The following is a 19234-nucleotide window of genomic DNA, read 5'->3' as shown; positions in this document are numbered from 1 at the left end:
CAAGTAGAAATTCATAGACGCTCGTGCTCCGGCACCCAGGAAGTAAAGAGGTCTTGCTCAACAGTGGCCCAGGGTATCGAACCCACAACCTTATCATCAATAGCCCAGAGCGTAACCACTGAGCCAGCGCTGACCTGAGGCTCACTGCTATTTTTATCTTAACTATTGTGTCTGTTTTTAGTACTTTAAAATAAATACGTAAATAAATGGAGGTGCAGATGGACTGTATAAGGTGGATTTTGGATTTTCAGCCACGTAGTGATGGCTACTCTTTTAGCGCTTCATGTCATAAAGCTAAAACGCCTTCTTAGTCTACACAGAAAAGAGCACTAAGACTGTATTTTGTTTGGACCATTCTCACACTTACTAGAGCTGTCGTAGTAATTACTTGGATCTTAATATACCAAAGCAATACCCAGCAAACAATGTCATGTTAATGCAATGTTGAAATGACGTTCCGGGACGTTATTTCAATGTTGATTCCGTGGCGAAATCCCTCGTTAAGTGGGTATACAACGTTAAACATGGCCAACATAGAGTCGATGCATCTATGACCGCTTCAATTTTTTTCTTTATTTATTTGTGGATTTTTTTTTTCATGTTTGTCATTATTTTGGCTCTTGTGCAACTGCTACATAATTATTCACATTCAAGATATTTGTCACCCAGGAGACAGCTAAAAGTTAAAAAAAAAAGAAAAAGAAAGAAAAGGAAACAAAAACAAATATATGAATGAAAAAGAAAAAAATAAAATAAATAATAATAATAATAATAATAATACTGCCAAATACAATTTTATGGTCCATGTTCTGAGTGTGTCACAGAAACACTGATTCTGATACTTCACGGTAGATCAAACCATACATGTTTCATTGTGCATAACATGACAAGAAAAAGCACTCATATATTGTTGAGAGAGCGGAAACATTGTTAAACAATGTCATGATTATAGTTTACGAAGAAAAACACGTGCACAGTTAAGTGATCGGTAGTGTTTTTCAAATTTCAATCTAGCTAAAGAAAAACATATTTCATGTCACAACAGCAACGCCCATAACAGATCAATTTATTGTTAACAATCACAATTTTGGTATAGCAAATCAAAACAAACAAACAAACAAACAGAAAACCCAAAATGATAAATTATAAGTAATCAATATGAAGCATGTTTACTTCTCAATCATAGGAATACATAACATCCAAGGTATAAGTTAATAAAGTCAAGCTATTGTATAAATACATCACCAGCATGCACAATATTGAATCATTGATAGTATCATCGTAATTATCTTACACTGACAAAACAGTATAGTTGGCAAGTGCAAAAATAAATTAAACACAGAAGTAAACCACAAACTTTGAAGCTGCAATATTTTTCCTTATTGTCTTTTTATTTTATTTTATTTTTTTAAATATTTTTTTTAACAGATAAGTCTCTGCTTCTCATCTCATCTGACCTTCAAAATAGTCTATGGTTCCAGCAACGTACTAGTGTGACGATTTCACGACCAGGATGGTTTCTGTTTTATGCATCTGTGCATGTTAGAATTGGAGTAAGCCATTAGATCTCCATGCCACTGGTCCGTGTTGTAAGTTTGAGACTAATACTGGAACCAGTTAAGACTATTTTGCAGACATCGCATTCAAGTGTTTTTTTTTTTGTTTTTTTTTCAGCTTACCCTCTTTTTCAAATGCTTTTCTACTACCCCGAAAACATAAATAAGCAGCATCCCTTTGAACTACATCAGTCCATATGCCAGTGTGAGGCTGCCATTCCAAACCAACAACGACCCCTTCTGGCTGATTGACTGACATTTTCAGTGGTTTTGGCAAATGTCAAAGATAACCAAGAAGACGGAGGCCCATTCAGCTATATATATTTCTGTATATATTCAAACTAAGACTTCAGCCCCCCCATTTTTAACCACCCTTGATATTTTTTCTTTTAACTCGTGGAAAAATAAAGAACTGCTGCTGCAGAGGAAACCATGGCAAAAGCTGCTGCCAAAGTCCACCAGCCATTGAATATTTTTTAAATCGCTTTCTTCGTCAGAGAGATATCTACCTCTTTAATTGTTGCCCTCCCCGCCCTCATCGTCTTGCTGGTCACTTGTCCACAGTGTTAAGTTGTCTCGGAGCAGCTGCATGATGAGGGTTGAGTCTTTGTAGGAGTCCTCATTGAGGGTGTCCAGCTCGGCGATGGCGTCATCGAAGGCCGTCTTGGCCAGGTGACAGGCCTGCTCTGGGGCATTCTGGATCTCGTAGTAGAACACGGAGTAGTTGAGGGCCAATCCCAGGCGGATGGGGTGGGTGGGCTGCATGTGCTCTTTGCTGATCTCGTGAGCCTCGTTGTAGGCCTTCTCCGAAGACTCGACCACCGTGGACCTCTTCTCGCCCGTGGCCACCTCAGCCAGGTAGCGGTAGTAGTCGCCCTTCATTTTCAGGTAGAAGACTTTGCTCTCATGCTGGGTGTCGCTGCAGTTCTTGATGAGGAAGTTATCTAGCAGGTTGAGCACATCTTGGCACACCGCCTCCAGCTCCTTCTCGATCTTCTCGCGGTAGGCCCTCACCATCTCAATCTTCTTCTCGTTTCCATCTGCGGAGGTTTTCTGTTCAATGCTGGAGATGACCCTCCAAGAAGAGCGACGGGCGCCCACAACGTTCTTGTAGGCCACAGATAAGAGATTTCTCTCCTCGTTGGACAAGGCCTCGTTCAGCTCTGTTACCTGTAACACAAAGGACATAGAATGCTGGGTTAGGGAAAACAAGGAATTAGTAAGTTGAGGGCATTTGGAAGACATCTCGGCCTTAATTTAAGAGGCTTTGGGAGTTTCAAATGATGGAAAACATACACATGTTCCTCTGTTTGCATATCCACGTGTTTATAGGGATAGTATTTGAGTATTAGATTGAGTGTACATCACAAAGTTACCATTGTCAGTGATTAAAACCTGGCATCTCAAGCAGGTTTTGGTGAGAAAAGCCAGTCTATGCAGCACATATTTAGTTCTCTGTGGAATCGAGACATTTTAACACATGATACAATGAAAATCAAAACAAATGCCTGAGAATCAAATTGTATGTATCGAGTCGAACTTTGAAAAATAACCTCATCAACTGTGATCTTTTAGTTGGCAATATTTCCATGCATTTTGTACATGTTCCTAGATGTCATCATTTTGCTAATGGAAAGATGCAGCATCAGCTGCTCGTGTCCTGACAATCTCCGCAGTTCCACATATAACACTACAATTAAAATGGGTTTGGATATCTCTCTGCATTAGTATGACCGTGTCCATCCATCCCAAAAAGTTACAAAACCATATAATGATACTAATAAATATGTAATGCAAGTCAGAGAACACTTGTTATCAAAGCAATAATTCTTCAGTTGCATAATTGTAATATCCACACTGGGCTTTGTCGGATGCCTCCGTGCAACTGTGCAGCCATAGAGATGAACAAGTGCTCGACGCTTAGTGCCTAGTTTCCAGTTTCCATGGCAATCGTCTCATTTTGTTCAGCAGTCCACCTCGAACTGCCAAGAAGGCTGCTACTGTTTTGTGAAGCAACGGAGCGCTACTACTAGAGCAAGAGTTCAGCTACATTCAGGATCAGGGTGGGGGGGTAGGGTGAATGGGTGTGGGGGGGGGATGCGTGTACATTGGGAGGGGGAATGTTCCCACGAACAGCCCTGGGCAGCTGCACTGTAAGCTAAGACGATCACTACGTGGCAGTTCACCTGTTACAGTGGCCTTCTCGCTGACCTTTGCTTACACCCTACTAGGAGCAGCATATTCGATCATTGGGTTGCCGGTACTGATTTTAACCCATAAGGCCGCAAAACAAATGATGAAGAGCACGCTACAGTTACGTAAGATCAGATCAGGCCTCACATTTCCGGGCATGGTCTGCATCTCATTTAGTGACAGCACAGGGACGATTTTCAGCCCTAGTTGATGTAGAGTGCTTCTGTTTGGAATGTGATTACGTAAGAACTACAGAGGTATGTGTATGTGCTCTTATGGCCATTTAGTCATGTCTTACTACTGTTACTACTGTCAAGTGGCGCATATCGCTGCTGTCCAACAAAAACCATGTATCTCCATTTTTGTTAGTTTGTAGGTTTTTCCCCCATGGTTTGAACCCTCGAGCTGCTTCTGTACACTTTGTAAATAATTCTGGAGGAATAGACCAATAGAAATGCTTGAAATCACTCTGAATAAATTCTTTTAATTCTTTATTTTCATTGATATTTATAACAATGAAGGTGCAATAGATAAAATAAATACACATACTAGATACATATTAGACATATTAGAATTATATTATTATTATTATTATTGTTAGATATTTATTTTCTGACAGTTCTTTTAAATATACTAAATATTTTAACTTCAATATTTTAAATGGAACAACAACTGTCTTAGAGTCTAAAATAGCTCCATTATTCAGATGTTTTTACAAATGTAATAAATGGGACTTTGAAGGACCAGAACAAGGAATGGGTAAAAAATAAAAGTGACAAAGACATAAAAATAACAGTACAGCTATTTTTGTCCCTTATTTCTCCATTTCAGAGACCTGGTATTCAGAGACGTTCAGATGCTGGCTGTTGTGTGATGTGCTTTAGAAAGAATTAAGAAGAAAAGGCGTCTTACGCCTGTGCAATTTTTAAGTCAATCAATTCGTAACAGCTCGTCTCTTTGGCCAGAAACTTTGGGTTAATGCACAGCCGGTAGGAAATTTGCCGGTAGCTCTGTGGCTAAAAGGGCTTTTATCAATGGGACAGATGCCACTTTACTATCCAAGGGCTTTTAGACATCACCAACTGAGCCACACCACTCAAGTGAATTACAGACATTTGGGATACACACAAGTGTCCTTATTAACCTCAGTAGGCTTTGACTTCAATTGAGTGTCAATAATGTAACGCTAGCTTATAATTTCAGCATCTTTTCATCCTGTAAAGTGCTTTTTTTCCATGGGAAAAAATATGAATTGAAAATGTGACCAATTACAATCTGTATTTCTTTTCAACAGAAATGTACTGCACTGCTTTTAATTACAATCAGAGCTTTGGGAGAGGGTTGAGAAAGACGAAGCTCCTATGCATTTCGACAAAATTGCAGATTCTATCTCTAGGACCTCTTGATTTTACCATGGATTTGACTTCCTTTCCATTTGCTTTACTATCCCTAACCATCTTCAGTCCCACAAGAGTGAATATTTTTGAATGACACGCTTGTTTTAGAACATGCATGTATTCACGTTATTCAGTTTTCCCACAGTGGTGTGGTCACATGCCCATGCATCGGCTGCATGACTCTCCTTCATCATGCGACAGCACCACCAATCGAGAGGTGGAAAGGGAAAAACCCCACACAGCTTTGAATCTGAGTCGTGTGAGCCACTGCTTCTCTTCACACTACCGACCACACAGAACTGCCTAGCATCTCAGTATCTCAGTGCACTTGGAGGAGAACAGTAATTGCCAGCCTTTGTCTGTGTGTCCTAACAAATGGCCAAATTTGCTGATACCTAGATTAAGGAGAGAGGAATCCTGCCAATGAGAGGGCCAGCAGCCAGTTGCACTCCTGCTACAGCCTGTAGGGCACGCTGGGGAACTGAACGTGGGTCCCACTGCAAGAGCGTAACGCTGCAGATTGAAAAATGAGGTGTTTGGATAGTCAAGGATATGGACTATGGCCAATACTGTGAGAAAACTATTGCATTGAAAAAATACATTATTCATATTTTACGGCCTATGCAAGGTTGCTTATCGGTTGATTGGTGGCTTACCAAGCCGATCCAACTCTATATTTTTCAATATTTCATCACTTTTTGATGGATTTCTAATGATTGATGGGACATAAGCCATACATTACATGTTACAGCAAAGAGTAGGGTTGGCTGATGCAACACATTATGTATGTACAGTCTTCTTAATTAAAAAAAAAGCCTATGATGGGGCAGCCAATACTGGGCCTATGGGTTGAGCTGTACCATAGATATTTATAAGGACACTCAACAAGGCCAACGATAACTATAAAGGCTGGGCGATGTGATGATATTTTATCATTATTGCGATAATTTGTGTCACATGTCTCATGATATTTTATTTGTGCCATATCGCCCACCCTACTGTTTCCTACTGGAACAGTGTGAGAATGGGCTGCCAGTTGTTTAAACTTGAAATTTGGACCTGGCTGATATTGATTATGAGATGAATGTTCATTAATTAACCCGCCTTCTAAAGGGAGTTGTATTTGGACTTTTGTAAATTCGTTATAATATAAATGAATTTATTATTATTATTATTAAATCTTGAACCCCTAAATGTGGCTATAAGCACTGACATCAGCAGATTCAGTGATCATGACCAGAAAAGGTCATATTGATCATCTGCCCTGAATGATCATACTGAATTATTCACAGCCTGGACACTGCAACCCTGCAGGGGTTAATTAACGCTGCAGATCCTGCCGCCCTGTCCACTTGTCCGGGATTTCAATACGCACGATCAGCATGGCTGCTTAAAGGAGTCGCAAGAAGGGGAAAGGAACACAGCCCAGCTATATAGACATGATGTCAACACTTAACAAGGCAGAAAAGGAGGGGTACTCTGTGGAGCTGTGTGGCAATGACGACTCCTCGGTGTCACTCACCCAGCCTGTGCAAATGCACAGATCAAATCCAAAAACGCATGTGTCCTTGCCCTCTCCTGCCTCGACAGAACTTTCCCTAACCCTGGATGTCGGCAGAGAACGGGCGTTCACGTGCAGAGCCTTCGCACATACACAAGTGTGAGTCTTTAAAGGCCCTGAGCTGACAAACGGCTTCATAAAGCATTTAGGGGAAATAGAGCTTAATACCACCGATGAATGCCAGGCTGGAATTAAACAGGGGAGGTTCCTCAACATGAATATAGGAGAAAATATAATATGTGTAACACAACTAGAGCGTTCAATCATTCCCGAGAACAGCCGCATAATCAACAGGGTTTGTGCCGTGGATGAGAGTAAAGAGGGCATGAAGCAGGCTGAATGCTGGCCCCCACTGCAATATGACAGCGGTGGAACCTTCTGGAAGGATTTCTGCTGCCTCCAACGTCTGTTTGGAGGAAAAATAGCCCCCATTTGTGCAAACAGGAGCACTGGGAACGGACACTGCCAGCACATAGGTGGTGGTTTTTCATGAAAAATGGAAAATGCTATGTCTGAAAAAGCCTGTTTGGTCCTGACCATAGGAGCTGGCTCGATTTCACCATGTGCCTTTTGTCTGGATAGAGGCCAGGTGGGATTCAAGCCCCCCGTCCTCTCCTCTCCCCTCCTCTCCACCCACGATGAATGAAAGAGCGGCTAACGGAGAAAGCTGCAGCTGGGACGACATTTGTAGAGTTTTTAGACATTTTGTGAGAAGATCTGAGGTCCGAACAGGGGGTTTAACGTGCTGGGCTTGTGTCTGACTCCGGTGTGTGTCTCCTCATTCATTTTCATTGTAAGCTCAGCTCGGCTCGGCTCGGCTCGGCTCAGCTACGGCAGGGAGGCACCGCCCAAGGACCAGACACCCAGTCTACACCCAGACCGTTATGTGCCGTTCCCCAGCCCCAGAATGAGCACCATATAAGACATTAGGACCACCGCACATGACTGACATCCCCTTCTTTCATGTAAAAGCAGGGTGTTTTTGACTGACTGGGTCTGACACGATGTCAGCACAGACACACACACACACACACACACACAGATGTTCAGCTGATCGCCGTTTATTTTATATTATTTTAATATAATATTTTTAAGCCATTTTAATAAACACAACAGCGCTATTATTAACAGTGGTGTGAAGAAGGGGAAGGATGGTGACTTACCGATTTCATGGCCGCTGCCATATCGTCGTATCTCTCTGCCTGCTCAGCTAGTCGAGCTTTTTGCACCAGCTGCTCGCGGTCGACCATGTTTGCCGTCGGTTCTGCTCGCAGTTTCGCTAACGCAGTCAGTGGGGCTGGAGGTGCTGTGGGTTTTCTGCCTCGGTGCAATTCGGCGAACTGCTCTGCAGCTGTTCCTCGCTATCTGCGCTCGTGCCGACGGGACACCCTTGGCCCCTCCCGCTCAGATGCCCCCCTCCTCACACTCTGCAGGGCGACGTCAGCATCCTAAAAAGGTGGGTGCCTTACTCATGATGTAACACTCCTTATATGGGTACCCAGAGGCCCCCACGAATGGTGGATCAGATGTGCTGCTGGACTTTGGAAGGGCCTCATCTTCAGCTTTCGAGCGATGTCAAGTCAGACAAGGCCATTTGCTTCTGTGGAGGGATGGATGAAACCCATGGAACAACCTTCTCCGACCTTCAGAGGGGCACCAGCGTTCGCCGAAGACCCGTCGGTCAATGTTGCACTTTACATTTTCATAAATTTCTTGAATCTTCCTGAGAGATTGTCATTGTTCTTTTGTTTAGCTGGTGGCCCACAATGTTGACCCACCCTATTTGAAACCATGCTTCACGGTGGCGTACCGGTCGCCTCCCTTTTCACATGAATTCCCAATGTAAACCCCTTGAATCCTAGATAATCAAGGGACCATTTGGTTGGGCATGTCTTGCGGAGTCCCACTGGGTTCTATTTTAGGCCTTATGAAACTAATGTTATTTATGACTGAGATGTAGTTGTGAAAGTGAAGAAGTGTGGGCAGCCACCTCAGCTTCTGGGGATCAACGCCAGAGGACCACATAGGGCACGTGGAAGCTGAGGCCTTTCACATTTATCATAGACTTCTAGCCACACGTTTATGTCATCCAGAGCCTTTATTTATAGATATGGTAGCCAACACACATCTGATAAAAACACATTGATTACTTCATGCCATTTCAACAGTAAGGCAACGTGTATCTATTCAAAGCTCTCATTTCAAACACACTGATGACTGGATGCAAAGTAGCTCCTAAAATCCAGCTTTCCTTTTTTTGCTGCCATCAAACACCCCCCCCCCCCCCCACACACACACACACACTAATGTTTAGGGTTGCCACCAGTTCTGTCCAATAGCCTTATTGTTCACTGTCTCTTACTGAATCAGTACGGCCTACAAGTTCATAGAGCTTTGGCACTTCTTACAACCACAGCCTCTCACACATTAGCAAGAAACAGCAAAGCCAATCCTGATAGGGATGTGGGTTATGGAGGCGGGAACTTGTTGACTTGACACTGGCGGAATTACTAGTTATTAATAATTATCAGAATTATTGCGTATAGAGTTATACAATTTAATAGTCCCTAAATATTGGTAGAGACAAGTCCCTACCAATATAGCCCTACCGTATAGTGAGTACAAGCGACACAAAGGAGCTGGTTCTTCAGGAGGCCGGGATTAAGTTTTAATGTTTAAATACAGTTTAAGTGGCCCTACATAAAAATAGGACCTAGGAGTGTGTGTTCAGGGACCATACAACACTTGGCGGACAAACTGCAGCACGACTGGGTTTTTTTTTGTACTGGACTCAATCAGAACCAAAGTGATTTCTGTGTACCGTTACACCCCTGACTAGTATCGCGTCCCATGACTTTTGCCATGTCCCATGGAAGCAGAGCACTGCACTGACCTGACCTGGGGCTCACTGACTGTGGGACCACCTGCATTAAATGTGTATGTGGTTTCTGCCATGGTCGCCAGTGTGCTATACCTAGCCAGGTATATACCACCCACTGTGCTGTCCACTGATGTGATGCCATCTATGAAGTATGGGATGTTAAATGCCAGGACAACTTCAGAAATAGGATGTCCCATCCACCTGACACTCCCTATTAAAGACAAGACAACCGTATCCAGCATTAGTGTTGGACATTGAGTTGGAATTTGGCCTCCACCTTTAACCCATCTGTGCAGTGAAAACTCACACATACACACCAGTGATCAAACACACACAATGGCAGTGAGTATACAAACAAAGCAATGCAATAAAACCATTTTTTTCACTTCCCTGTCCCTGAAGAACCATTTCTGTTATAGAGATGTGTAAAGAAGCACTAATCTACATCAAGTGAGGGTTCTTTTTAGCCTTTAAAAGGTTATTCATGGTTCTTGGTATTAGATGGTTGCTGTAAATTGTGTTGCACCAACACCCACAGCGGTGGGCAGCCATTGCTCCAGCGCCCAGGAAGCAGAGGGGGTGAAAGGCCTTGCTCAGAGGCCCCAACTTCGGCAACCTGACGAGCCCGGGTATCAAACCCACAACCCTGTCATCAATAGACTGGTGCTCTAACCACTGAATCACCACTGACCCTATCAGGCCTTGCTCACAAGATAGCACCTCACTTGCTGCCTAATATTCCCACACCTTGACAGCTGCCATTGTAACAAGACAATGAAGGTTATTCACTTTAGGTCAGGGGTTTTAATGTTATGGCTGACTGAAAAATGTGAAAACCTTTAAAAATGATTCACAATAGGCATTAAGTGTGTTGCCTCTTGCAGACTCTTTCAAATGATATACACTACGTGGACAAAAGTATTGGGACACACTTCTTGGTCATTGAATTCAGCCAGGGTGAGCTTCCGTAGCAACAAGAAGTCAGCTGGTGAAATTCCCTCCCTCCTAGATCTTCCACCATTAGCTGTGGACATGGAAGTGGAAGAGTTTAGGAAGCACAACAACTCGAAAACCACAAAAGTCAGACCATGTAAAGCTACATAGCGGGGTCAGGGCTGAGCTGAGCTCAGAGCATAGTGCAGAAGTCTTCAACACTCTGCCGACTCAATAACTGCAGAGCTCCAGACCTTTAGAGGTGCACCTGAGCACTTGAGGGATTCTCAATGAATTTACTTAAGTCTATGACTTTTTTTGTGCTGTTCCTTTCACAAGATGAAATCTTTAATTTAAGGAACGTTTAGTACTAGGAAATCTCTCTGTGTAATGTTGACTCATCCTCAGCCGCCCCCTCTGAAACATTCATTAGAGGTACTGGTGTGAACGGAACAACCAAGGATGCACTTTAGCATTACCTGAAAAATGTGCAACCCTAATCCTAACCCAAAGCAATTTACAGAGGGAATATCCCTCTACTTTTATCTTGGTCCCTTACAGTGACAAGCCAGGGATATCAAAGCTTAACATCATATCAATACTGATATCATAATCCTTAGGCTTAGTTTTATTGATTTGGAGCACCGTGTAGGAACTAGAGACTCAGTGGCTGGTGTTGTCAGGCCACTGTTGCACTGCCACCTCATGCAATGGCTTCCAGAACGATCTGAATGATTATCATCATTGTTTTGTTGGCCTACTGATAGGATGAGACTATATTGCTCTATCAAGTGCGTGTATAATCACCATTTACACATTTTGTCTTTGAAATGTTTTAGTTAGTGTAAAAACAATACACTGTCATTTGCTTTCCACTTTTTATAGGCTGTACTTTTTCATATCTGATCCTAAATAAAGATCTAATAAGCTTGAAAGATCAGCGTTTACTGGTTGAGGAGCTGCACATTTGAAAAAATCTAAATGTCCACAATGCAGAAACACGTGCAGGCAGGGAAGCAGAATCTGGCTAAGCTTCAGCAAACAGCTTTTTAATCAGTGTGTAAAATTCCCATTTCAGAGCAGTGATAAAACACCAGTTTAGAAACAGAAAGAGCTTCTGCAGTGATTTCACATTCAGGTCCACGTCTCTGTGTAAAAAGTACTGAACTTCAGTGTGTGTTAGTTTTTAAACCAGCTGCTGAAACTCCAAAAACAAAAACAGCACATGGAGAGAGAGAGAGAGCTGTAATGGAAAGTTCATTAAATGTGTGTTTAATGGTAATAACTGTCTATGACTGGATTTTACTGGCTGTTTAAACGTGTGGTTTCATAATAAAGTATGCAAACAAAAATGTTCTATTGACGATGCCAGTATCGGCTCTGATACCGCTATGGTATCAGTGCAACACAATTCACAAAGTACCATGAGTAACCTTTTAAACGCTAAAAAGAACCCTTGCTTGATGTAGATTAATGGTGCTTTACACATTTCTATAACAGAAATGGTTCTTCAGGGACAAAGAAGCGAAAAAATGTTTCTTCTATTGCATCGCTTTGTTTTTAATAGTGCATAAACATACAAAAGCAGGTCCATTCCTGATAAAGACATTTATTTTAACCTTATCAGTCTGGCTTTATAGCTGGGCATAGTACCATTATAACCCATCTACTATTATAGTAGTGTAAAAATGCATAGACATTCACAGGCATTCTGCATATATCTAATCACTGAACATTTAGATCCATACTGTGAAATGAAAGGGTAAAAATGAATTCATAAAATGAAGACAGATGTTTTTCCTCCACTGCTTTGCATTTAAAGCTGAAAGATGACAGCAATCATCTTGGTGCACATATATATATAAGTGTTTATTGGCCTGATTTTGGTGTAGTTTCATGTGAACTGAATGTCAAATTGATTTGTTAAATGTATATATGATATTAATTATGTACTATAGAGACAAATTGTAATGCACAGCACTGCCAAATAGGCAGCGATTGCCTTACAAATCAAAGCCTTATTGTATTGTGGTGTAGGCTACAATAAGGTTTACAGCCTTATTACTTGTATCAGTCACTGTTAATGATTGGCTTGTCTTATGTTCTGCTGATAAGAACTGACACCACTATGTTCTGATTGCCATGATCGTCATGCTTCTGGCTGAACACTGGTCTAAAACTATTCGCAGGCCCTGACGTAGAGGTAAAAGTAGCCGCCATAAAACTACTTGACAAGACCAAAAAAAGGCCAAGTTGTCTGACTGTTTATGTCCTACTCTCAATTTGAAATGAGAAGCTGAATCTCAAGGTGTGGGATAGAGTGAAATGACAATTTCAACGTGCCATGGAATGGAACACTGTATTTACCTTGGCATAGGTGAATAAGAGGAGTTCACTATGTGGAAGTGACATCCCTGCTGAAAAACCACAGCCTGGCCAGACCGAGCTAGTTGACCAGCGTAGCTCTTGGCCAGCATAAAGTTTTGTTTGAGTTTGATGGTTTAGCTGGTCTACAAATATGATCAACCTGATCAACCTAGACAACCAGTATGACCTAACTTGACTATGCTGGTTGACCAGCATAGACTTGCTGGTCATGCAGGTCGACCAACATAGTCTTGCTGGTCATGCTTACATAATCTTCACTCATTAATATTCACACCATTGGTACGTCTGCCGAACTAGATATTGGAAAATTAAAGTTCTACCAGGAGACTATAATGCAGAGTCACTGTTCTTCACCCAATCACCACAATGCTTTTTTTTTGCTGCTTTCAGAAATGACGTCACCCTCCTCACCACCACCAGTTTGGTCCCAACGAGGCTCCGCCTCAGTCTCTAAATTCGGTAGAGTCCCGATCGTGCAAGACCTGAGCTGACGACGAGGCCTACGCCAAAGACCACTAACATTTTGTCAAGATTAAATTGATGATTTAATGGTGGCTAAACGCTAACCCTAGCCCTAACATTCCAGGTAAGGCATGGATAGCAGGACTATCCTGTAAGACAAAATGCTAAAAACAAAACTATGACTGTGTTAAGGATGGGCGAGGCATGTTGATTTTGTCATCATGGTGCCTCACTGTAAACCAGCCAATCAGAGCAGAGCTCGTTGAATTATTCATGAGCCCAATCAGAAAAAGATGAGAGCTTGTTTTCTATTCTATTTCTATTGGAGAGTTGTGAAGAGTGGGGTAAAACCACATCTGGGCATCTTCTATGTAGACATCAGAGAACAATTAATTATATATGGAATAGATGCATTATATAATGTATATATGTAACTATACATGTAACACGCATGTTGTGTTCTTCAGTGACCTTTCCAAGATGGCTACTACAAATGAACTTGACGGATGATTCGTCATGGTGTCGCAAGCAGTCTGCTTCAGCCAGGGTCAGGGGTTAAGGACAGAGGAAATATACTTCCAGCCATATACTGAAATACAAAGGCAGCATCATGATGTTCGTTCATAACCCTGCCTTATCATGAATTATTGACTTCTAATAACGATAGTGTCGAGACTTTTATACCATGAATAATCTTATGTAATCTGTTCCAATTATACAGTGTTGATAAAGTATTCTGATGATTTTCCTTTATTGTTGAGTCACCTGTTACACCTTATATTAAAGTACATAATGAAGTGTTGGCTGCACTTTAACCTGATAGAGCACCTCGATATCAGGGGTAACGCCCTCAATATTACATCTCAGAACTAAATTGTGCAACAAAGCCACTTTAGGATTACAATTCTTCACATTTCTTTTTTTAAAAAAACGCTACTCGTCAACCCCAGAGGTAGAAATACACAGCTAACATCGCATCAGACAGTGTAAGTGTGTGCTGCTTTGACCTACAGAATCTTTCTTTCATCATTTATCCTTCTTTGACCTCACCCACCATTTTGTCTTGATATCAGCCTGATACCCATGGATCCCAAAATTCCAACACGCCTTAAAGGTGTCCTAGAATGGAAAATTGGCCATAGTTGCGTAGTGAATAGTGAAGATTGGTACATGGAAGAGACTTACGGTGAACCTCAAACAATGTCTTGACTCATGTACGCCACCAAAAATTCACACTAGCAAACGCCTTTTGACAATTAAAGCTGTGTTACGTTCAATTGCAACAGCCACTTTAATAAAATGTGGTGTTATTGATACTTGTAACACTTGGAGAGCAGCACATCACCTCTAGACTTCTATACTCTATACTCTAGGTATTGAAATATGGGCTGCTATGCATACTGGACCATACGACCTTGGCTTTTTCTGTGTCACTGTCCGCAAAAAGGTAACTCACAAACAACACAGCAAAGCAAAACCTGAGTGGGTACCAGTGCTTAAAGCTAATGCTAATCGAATAGCTTCCAGATAGCAACCCACATCTGTTCTCTCAAAGAAAGCCAACTCTGACAAATTGTAACATGAGGGTTGAGGCAAGCTGCATGAGCAGAGGGACTTTATTAGGGCTACAGCACTACTCATTGTCAGGACAGGCAGAGGTCAGAAAACAGGCAGGCAGGTTCAACACAGGCAAATCCATATTCCAGGTCACAGAACCACGTCACACAATGACTTCACGAAAAACACTCCAAACTGAGGTGCTTAAGAGGAGTCCTAACCAGTCCACTCATGAACAGCACCTGTGTGCTGGAGATGAGCCTCAGGTGAAGGGCGGAGCTTAGCCTATGCCATCCACACTGGATGAAAATGACTTGTGCATGAGCTTTCCACTAAGGCCAGCTGAGGGAGACATTACAGTGACAGGATCGGGTGCTGGGCTAAGAGCTAACCCTCTAACTGACTGACTGGATAAGCCTGTGTTTTGTAGTAGGATTCATGTAGTGTTTTCATCCATTTACTCACATTCATACATTCAGGGCAATCAGTTGCCACCAAATATTTAAGTAGTCACTTTTAAGTTCTTATTATTTTAAAGCTTTATATATATATATATATATATATATATATATATATATATATATATATATATATATATATATATATATATATAAAGCAATGTGGGGAGAGAGCACCATATACCCACCCTGAAGAAAGCAAGGCCAATTGTGCTCTCTCGGGGCCCCAGGGCATGACCAGGATTCAAACTGGTGATCCTCGAGTCACAGTCACAGCACCTTAGTCCACTGGACCACCCAGGACCCCTTATAAAGCTTTATTAGTTTGGACTGCAAACATTGCCGTGATACAGCTACAGTAGATTTGCCATCTAAACACCTTCACAATCACAGAAAACCACTTAATTAGTGGCGTTTGCTGTCTGTGTGCATGCAAGCAAGCACAGTGAGTCACTATTCTGTGAATCAGTTGCACCCTCTTGATTCATATATTGACTTCATTGAGGCCCAGCCTTACAATAAGGAGATTCTGCCTCTACTTCTGCATCAATGCTACACAATTATTTATTGAATACAACTTACTGCCTTAGTTAATCTGAGTTCTGCTACCTTAAATGGCTTTACAGGAATTACTGCTGCTTGTGAAATACTATGCATCCACAGTTTAGCTGTTTGGCATAGACCATAGTCACACTGCAGGCCATTCTCTTTTCGTTCACAGGCTTTCTGCTTCTCTTGAGAGGTCAAATTATGCCTAAATCACTCCACAAGGGTGTCTGGGCAGCATGAGGTTTGAATAGAGTCGCCATCCCTAACATAAGCAGGTTAATAACTAGCCCTACTTGGCCCAGTCCAGAGACAGCTCAGATAATCAGCAGGAATACGCAGAGCAGGATTAACGAAGTCCAACGTCAGATTATTTCTGTCTCCTAAAGCTTGTACCAGGTCTTTCCTTCCTGCTCAGCTGTGTCATTCCCTCCTGCTCTTCACATTGTTGCTGGTCATTTCTTTTAAAACTCAATGGTTTCTTAGCTGTGACTTGACAGTGGTGATTTTTTGTCCAGATTATCTTGGTAACCTCTCTTGAGGCCCAAAAAGGGAAAAACTATAGTGATCGGACGGCACCTGTCTGCAGTCTGAACCGCTGCCAAAAAGGAGTTGGACTGAAATGATCGGAGTGGATGTTTATCTGTATCCAGATGGTTTGAGGGTGGCTACGCCAGAAGATGTGGAAAGGTGGGAGCAAGAGAGGGAGATGTATGACCCAAGTGTACGTGTTTTTGTGGCTCTTTTCTCGTACAATCCCGCTGTGATGTCTCCTAACCCTGAGACAATGCAGGAGGAGCTGTCTTTTGAACCGGGACAGATAATTAAGGTAAACGTTATCTTGACATTGTACAGACTGCTAAAGAATTATTTGTTGTTATTGGCCTGGCTGGTGCTTTTAATATAATCTAGCAAACGATAAGACAACAAGTTCACAGTACATTCCGGTTGGGCACACAGCCTTGTTTCAGTACAGGTATTAGCTAGACATTTACTGGCTGTTGAATATTGCAATATTGCAGTAATGGTAAAATGTCAAGCAAAGATTAACATTTACAACAGAAAAGAGTTTCAACTACAAATTTGTGCAAAAGATGTAAATAACATGGAAATGTAAGCTTTAATTGTTTGCAGGATTAGAAAAGCTTACAACACCTGGTATTCCCAGAGAGACCGTCCCATTATCTGGTAGCGAATTGGAAACCAACGACTAATACGCAAATGTTTTCATCAGGTTTTCGGCGATAAAGATGCTGATGGCTTCTACCAAGGGGAACTGGCTGGTCGCTTGGGGTTCGTACCAAGTAATATGGTGTCTGAGATCCCTGTAGAAGATGGAGAGCTCAAACTTCAACTATTCAAACAAGGCTTTCTCCCTGAGGAGTCCCCAGGACACTCTATAGGTATTTTTCTATTTCTTACACTTCTTACTCAGGCTTTATATATACATAGCTTGCCAGCTTGTCACCAAGCAAGGATTGGCTCGAAGTTTCACATGATGGCCATTTCCACTGAATTGTGTTGTGTCTTATTATCAGCGCCTAGCGAGTCATCCAGCATGCCTGATGATGAGGCAGTCCACAGGATGGTGGCCATTTTCGATTATGACCCCTGGGAAAGCTCCCCCAACATGGACATTGAGGTGACTGTGCACAGATGTAGTGTGTCCTGTTAGGATCATTGGGTGTTCATTGGGACAAATTCTTGGGACAAATCAAAATGATGATTTGTTTTGCAGGACGAGCTTCCTTTCCGAGCAGGAGATATCATCTACGTGTTTGGAGACGTGGACAGTGACGGTTTTTATTATGTAAGTATCACAGCCTTCCTTTCCAGCTACCAGCTTTTCCCTTGTTGCAAATTCAAAGATGAACCAAGATATTAAAGGTATTAAAATTCTTGCATTGTTCCAGGGAGATCTACATGGTTATCGTGGGCTTGTGCCATCAAATTTCCTTCAAGCGCTGCCTTGGGACTAAGGATAATGAGACATCATTTACTGCTACGAAGATGTGACCTGGGATCAAGTGACAAAAGTTATCAACCAGATGGCTATCATTCTTGCCCACTGTCGTTCATCCCAATTTTTGCAATGGAATTTTAATGGGTGTTTAGTGCCTTTTCTACAGCTATGTACGTTACTCAATACTCTGGCTTTACAATACCATAAACAGCCCTTAGTTCCACCTCTGTGTGCTACAGGAACACTTTGAAGCAGCTAGTGTGACAGCCTTAAAGTATACATGCAAGTCTTTAGCAACTGTAAGCTGTTTTTATACAGGGCCCTATCTTACACCCCGCCAACAGCCTGTTTTTCACACCTTCCTCCTGCGTCGTTTAAATAGCAACAGTGCTTGTGAATATATCTACGCCGATGGGTGTGGTGGTCTCGAAATGAGGGGTGTTCAGGTCGATTTCTGGCGTGTTGCTGTCTTGGCAACGGAAAACACAGGTGCTCCACTTACTGAAAACAACCTAGGCAGACCTTAACAGTCAGACGTTCGTTGCCATCTTGGCAGTGAATTGTCAACATAGGCACGTGCAGCCCAACACTCGTACACTCCCCCGCTTTGCGCCATTAAAACAACAATCCACCAAAGTCAGACCATACCTGGCTCTTAAAAGAAATGGCAAGTGACACGCTGATTGGTTTATTGCACGTTACGCCCAAAACACATCCATGATTCATTAAGAGACTTAGTACATACCTTTTTGCGCATTTCGAGCCGCAAGGCGTACATTTCCCGTCGTTATGAGCTGAATCAAGCTGCATGGTTGACGGATCCCCTAAGATCGCTAAAATAGGACCCGGAGTGTTATCTTCCTCAGAAGGTGTTTCATAGTCATTCTCCTCAGATTGTTAATAATGCACTTATTATGGCTCTAATAAGTAAACAGGCAGCCACATGCTTTACTCTGGTGTGTTTTTCATAAGACGTTTAAATGCATATTAATTCATTAATTCTACATGCAGCAAAAAAAAGTACACTAGTGAAGTATACAAAAACCCTTGACAAGTCTTAACTGTTCATTTAGATGTGACCTGTATGTAATCATGCACTATGGACGATATCGTCTTACGAATGATCAGAGTCATAATTGCAAAAGAAAGGTGTTTAAAGGGTGTATTCCTCCAGAATCAGTCTGAATACACAGTTCACTTAACATACACCAAATGACTTCGCAGGACCCTGATTGTATCCTTAAACCAATCAGCCACCATGACGTCACTGATCGGTTTAAGGCTGTTGGAGACGGTCCTGCCTTGTGTGACACACTGGGACTTGTTTCAATACTGTTTT

General features: G+C 42.1%; 2 protein-coding genes across 2 annotated transcripts; one reads left to right on the top strand and one right to left on the bottom strand.

Annotated features, from left to right (window-relative positions):
- Positions 1–553: 553 nt before the first annotated feature.
- On the bottom strand, positions 554–8116 carry ywhag2 (3-monooxygenase/tryptophan 5-monooxygenase activation protein, gamma polypeptide 2). The gene is made up of 2 exons (XM_072690653.1): positions 7871–8116; positions 554–2726 (listed from the first exon to the last, which is right to left on the bottom strand). Exons 1-2 carry the CDS (start codon positions 7955–7957, stop codon positions 2070–2072), a joined length of 744 nt encoding a protein of 247 aa, XP_072546754.1. The 5' UTR covers positions 7958–8116; the 3' UTR covers positions 554–2069.
- Positions 8117–16554: 8438 nt separating this feature from the next.
- LOC140565861 (RIMS-binding protein 2) lies at positions 16555–17932 on the top strand. Its single transcript, XM_072692034.1, has 5 exons — positions 16555–16761; positions 17167–17335; positions 17471–17574; positions 17671–17742; positions 17846–17932. Exons 1-5 carry the CDS (start codon positions 16555–16557, stop codon positions 17909–17911), a joined length of 618 nt encoding a protein of 205 aa, XP_072548135.1. The 3' UTR covers positions 17912–17932.
- The last annotated feature ends 1302 nt before the right edge of the window (positions 17933–19234 follow it).

The sequence above is a fragment of the Salminus brasiliensis genome, chromosome 11 (genome assembly GCF_030463535.1).
Source record: "Salminus brasiliensis chromosome 11, fSalBra1.hap2, whole genome shotgun sequence".
Taxonomy (NCBI): domain Eukaryota; kingdom Metazoa; phylum Chordata; class Actinopteri; order Characiformes; family Bryconidae; genus Salminus; species Salminus brasiliensis.
The sequence above is the reverse complement of the archived record's forward strand: the minus strand, read 5'-3'. Positions and strand labels throughout refer to the sequence as shown.

Excerpts from the sequence above, each read along its gene's own strand:
- ywhag2 (XM_072690653.1), bottom strand. The coding sequence starts at position 7,957 with ATGGTCGACCGCGAGCAGCTGGTGCAAAAAGCTCGACTAGCTGAGCAG. Across the intron at positions 2,727-7,870 it reads TGGCAGCGGCCATGAAATCG|GTAACAGAGCTGAACGAGGC; the intron begins GTAAGTCACCAT and ends TTTGTGTTACAG.
- LOC140565861 (XM_072692034.1), top strand. The coding sequence starts at position 16,555 with ATGATCGGAGTGGATGTTTATCTGTATCCAGATGGTTTGAGGGTGGCT. Across the intron at positions 17,336-17,470 it reads GTCCCCAGGACACTCTATAG|CGCCTAGCGAGTCATCCAGC; the intron begins GTATTTTTCTAT and ends TCTTATTATCAG. Across the intron at positions 17,743-17,845 it reads ACAGTGACGGTTTTTATTAT|GGAGATCTACATGGTTATCG; the intron begins GTAAGTATCACA and ends GCATTGTTCCAG.